This window comes from Nicotiana tomentosiformis, chromosome 11, assembly GCF_000390325.3.
Source record: "Nicotiana tomentosiformis chromosome 11, ASM39032v3, whole genome shotgun sequence".
Classification (NCBI taxonomy): Eukaryota; Viridiplantae; Streptophyta; class Magnoliopsida; order Solanales; family Solanaceae; genus Nicotiana; species Nicotiana tomentosiformis.
This window is the reverse complement of record NC_090822.1, coordinates 88,502,523-88,506,233: the sequence shown is the minus strand read 5'-3', so window position 1 is coordinate 88,506,233 and position 3,711 is coordinate 88,502,523. Positions and strand designations below refer to the sequence as shown.

General features: G+C 43.6%; 1 protein-coding gene across 1 annotated transcript; it reads left to right on the top strand.

Moving 5' to 3' along the window:
- The first annotated feature begins 212 nt into the window (after positions 1 to 212).
- LOC138901807 (uncharacterized) lies at positions 213 to 659 on the top strand. The gene has a single exon (XM_070189599.1). It carries the CDS (start codon positions 213 to 215, stop codon positions 657 to 659), a length of 447 nt encoding a protein of 148 aa, XP_070045700.1.
- The last annotated feature ends 3,052 nt before the right edge of the window (positions 660 to 3,711 follow it).

The following is a 3,711-nucleotide window of genomic DNA, read 5'->3' as shown; positions in this document are numbered from 1 at the left end:
GGGGAGGTCAGGCCATATTCTATGCTTTTTCGGGGAGAAAAAAGGCAATTGCTTCAGACGCAGTCATTACAGGTATGGCTCCGATTTTCCCTAGAGATGCATTAGTTTTATTTGATTTGGGATCCACTTATTCGTATGTCTCATCTTACTTTGCTTTGTAATTGGATATATCTCATGATTCTTTGAGTTCTCATGTTTATGTGTCCACTCCTATGGGGGATTCTATTATTGTGGACCATGTGTATCGGTCGTGCTTAGTTGTAATTGGTGGTTTTAAGACCAGAGTCGACTTATTGGTTCTTAGTATGGTAAACTTTGATGTTATCTTGGGCATTGACTGGTTGTCTCCCTATCACGCTATTCTAGATTGTCATGCCAAGATGGTGACCTTGGTTATACCAGGTTTGCCATGGTTAGAGTGGAGGGGTGCATCAGATTATGTTCCTAGCATGGTTGTGTCATTTGTAAAGGCCCAGCGGATGGTTGAGAAGGGGTGTGATGCCTATCTTGACTTTGTGAGAGATGTCAGTGCTGATACTCCTATCATTGAGTCAGTTCTGGTAGTGAGAGACTACCAAGATGTATTTCCAGCGGATCTTCCAGGCATGCCACCCGATAGGGATATCAATTTTGGTATTGACTTGTTGTCAGGAACTTAGACCATATCTATTCCACCATATCGTATGGCCCCAGTGGAGCTGAAGGAGTTAAAGGAGCAGTTCCAAGAGTTTCTTGATAAGGGCTTCATTCGGCCTAGTATGTTACCTTGGGGTGCTCCAGTCTTGTTTGTGAAGAACAATTATGGTTCTATGCGCATGTGTATTGATTATCGGTATTTGAACAAGGTTACAATAAAGAACATGTATCCATTGCCAGAGATTGATGACTTATTTGATTAGCTACATGATGCCAGAGTGTTCTCAAAGATTAATTTGCGGTCAGTTTATCATTAATTAAAAATTCAGGATCAGGATATTTTAAAGACTGCCTTTAGGACTCGGTATGGTCACTACAAGTTCCTTGTGATATCATTTGGATTGACCAATGCCCCAGCAACATTTATGCACTTGATGAACAATGTATTCCAGCCTTATCTTGATTCATTCGGCATTGTGTTTATTGACGACATCTTGGTGCACTCCCGCAGTCAGGAATATCATGAGCTACACTTGAAGATCGTTCTTCAGACCTTGAGAGAGAAGAAGTTGTATGCAAAATTCTCAAAGTTTGAATTCTGGCTTTATTCGGTGGCGTTGTTTAGGTCATGTGGTGTCGAGTGAGGGGATCAAGGTAGATCCAAAGAAGATTGAAGTAGTGTAGAGTTTTCCCAGGCCGTCTTCAGCCATTGAGATTCGAAGTTTCCTTGGTTTGGATGGGTATTATTGTCGTTTTGTAGAGGGTTTCTCATCTATTGCTGCACCTATGACCAGATTGACCCACAAGGGTGCTCCTTTCAGATGGTCTGAGGAGTGTGAGGCGAGCTTTCAAAAGCTCAAGACTGCTTTGACTACATCCCCAGTGTTGTTGTTGCCTACGGTCTCGGGGTCCTATACTATGTATTGTGATGTGTTACGTGTTGGGCTTGGCGCAGTGTTGATGCAAGACGATAGGGTGATTTCCTACGCATCTTGATAGCTGATGACCCATGAGAAGAACTATTTGATCCACGAGTTGGAATTGGCAGCCATTGTTCACGCATTGAAGATCTAGCGGCATTATTTGTACGGTGTCCCTTGTGAGGTCTTTAATGACCATCAAAGTCTATAGCATCTGTTCAAATAAAAATATCTTAACTTGCGATAGCGGAGGTGGCTAGAGTTGCTTAAGGACTATGATATCACTATTCTATATCATCCCGAGAAAGCCAATGTGGTAGTCAATGCCTTGAGTCGAAGGGCGGAGAGTTTGGGTAGCTTAGCATATCTACCGGCAGCGAAGAGGCCATTAGCATTAGATGTTCAGGCCTTAGCTAACCAATTTGTCGGATTGGATATTTCGGAGCCCTGTCGAGTTATTGCATGCGTGGTTTCTCGGTCTTCTCTATATGATCGTATCAGAGAGCATCAATATGACAATACCCATTTGTTGGTCCTCAAGAACACAATTCAGCACGGCGATGCCAAGGAGGTTACTATCGGAGATGACGGTGTGTTACGGATATAGGGTCGGTTATGTGTGCCAAATGTGGATGGATTGCGTGAATTTATTCTTCAGAAGGCCCACAGTTCACGGTACTCCATTCATCCGGGTACTGGTAAGATGTATCTGGACTTGAGGTAGCACTATTGGTGGAGGAGAGGGAATAAAGGCATAGTGGAGTACGTAGCTCGGTGCCTAAATTTCCAGCAAGTGAAGTATGAGCATTAGAGGTCGGGTAGTTTGCTTCAGTGACTTGAGATTCTCGACTGGAAATGGGAGTGTGTCACCATGGACATCGTTGTTGGGCTCCCACGGACTCCGAAGAAATTTGACGCAGTATGGGTGATTATGGACAAGTTGACCAAGTCGGCTCATTTCATTCTGATAGTGACTACCTATTCTTCAGAGCAGTTGACTCAGGTTTATATCCGCGAGATTGTTCGACTTCATGGCATACTGGTATATATCATATCTGACCAGAGTAAGCAGTTTACATTGCTTTTATGGAGAGCTGTACAACTTGAGCTAGGCACAGGGGTTGAGTTGAGTACAGCATTTTACACAGACAAATGGATAGTCCGAGTGCACCATTCAGATATTGGAGGATAAGCTTTGTGCCTGCGTTATGGATTTCGGGGGATCTTGGGATCATTTCTTGCCACTTGTGGAGTTTTCCTACAACAACAGCTACCAATCGAGTATCAGATGGCTCCTTTTGAGGCTCTATATAGGAGACGGTGTCGTTCTCCAATTGGAGAAGGTCAAGATGATCCAGGATTGGCTTCGTACAGCCCAGTGATAGAAAAGTTATGCGGATCGGAAGGTTCGTGACATTGCATTCATGGTTGGAGAGCGATTTGCTCCGGTTTTCACCCATGAAGGGTGGAATGAGGTTCGGGAAGAAGGGCAAGCTGAGCCCTAGGTATATCGGACCTTTTGAGATGCTTGAGAGGATTGGTAAGGTGACCAAGAAGCTTACATTGCCACCTAGTTTATCTGCGGTTCATCCGGTGTTCCATGTTTCTATGATCTGGAAATATTGCGGTGATCCTTCTCATGTTTTAGACTTCAGCACAGTCCAATTGGACGAGGATTTGACTTATATTGAGGAGCATGTGGTAATCTTGGACAGACGGGTCCAGAAGTTGAGATCAAAAAATATTGCTTCAATAAAGGTTCAATGGAGGGGTCATCCGGTCAAGGAAGCGACTTGGGAGACCAAGCATGACATGCGGAGTTGTTATCCTCATCTATTCACCACTTCAGGCATGTCTTTATGCACATTCGAGGACGAATGTTTATTTTAAGAGGGCGAGAATGTAACGACCCGGTCGGTCATTTTCTGTAATTGCGCCTTTTTGCCCCTTTTTTATACTTCACACGTGTGTTTATGATTTTATGATTTGCGGGGTTGGTTAGTTTCGTTCTGGAAAGCGTTCGGGTTGATTCAGGCCCTTGATTCATGACTTGGAAGTTTAAATTAGAAAGTGTTGACCAAACTTTGAATTTTGTGAAAAAGAACCCAGAACTGTGCTTTGATGGCTCATATAGCTTCGTATCATGATTTCGGAC

Bases quoted from the DNA above. Each gene is read 5' to 3' on its own strand.
- LOC138901807 (XM_070189599.1), top strand. From the start codon at position 213: ATGGGGGATTCTATTATTGTGGACCATGTGTATCGGTCGTGCTTAGTT.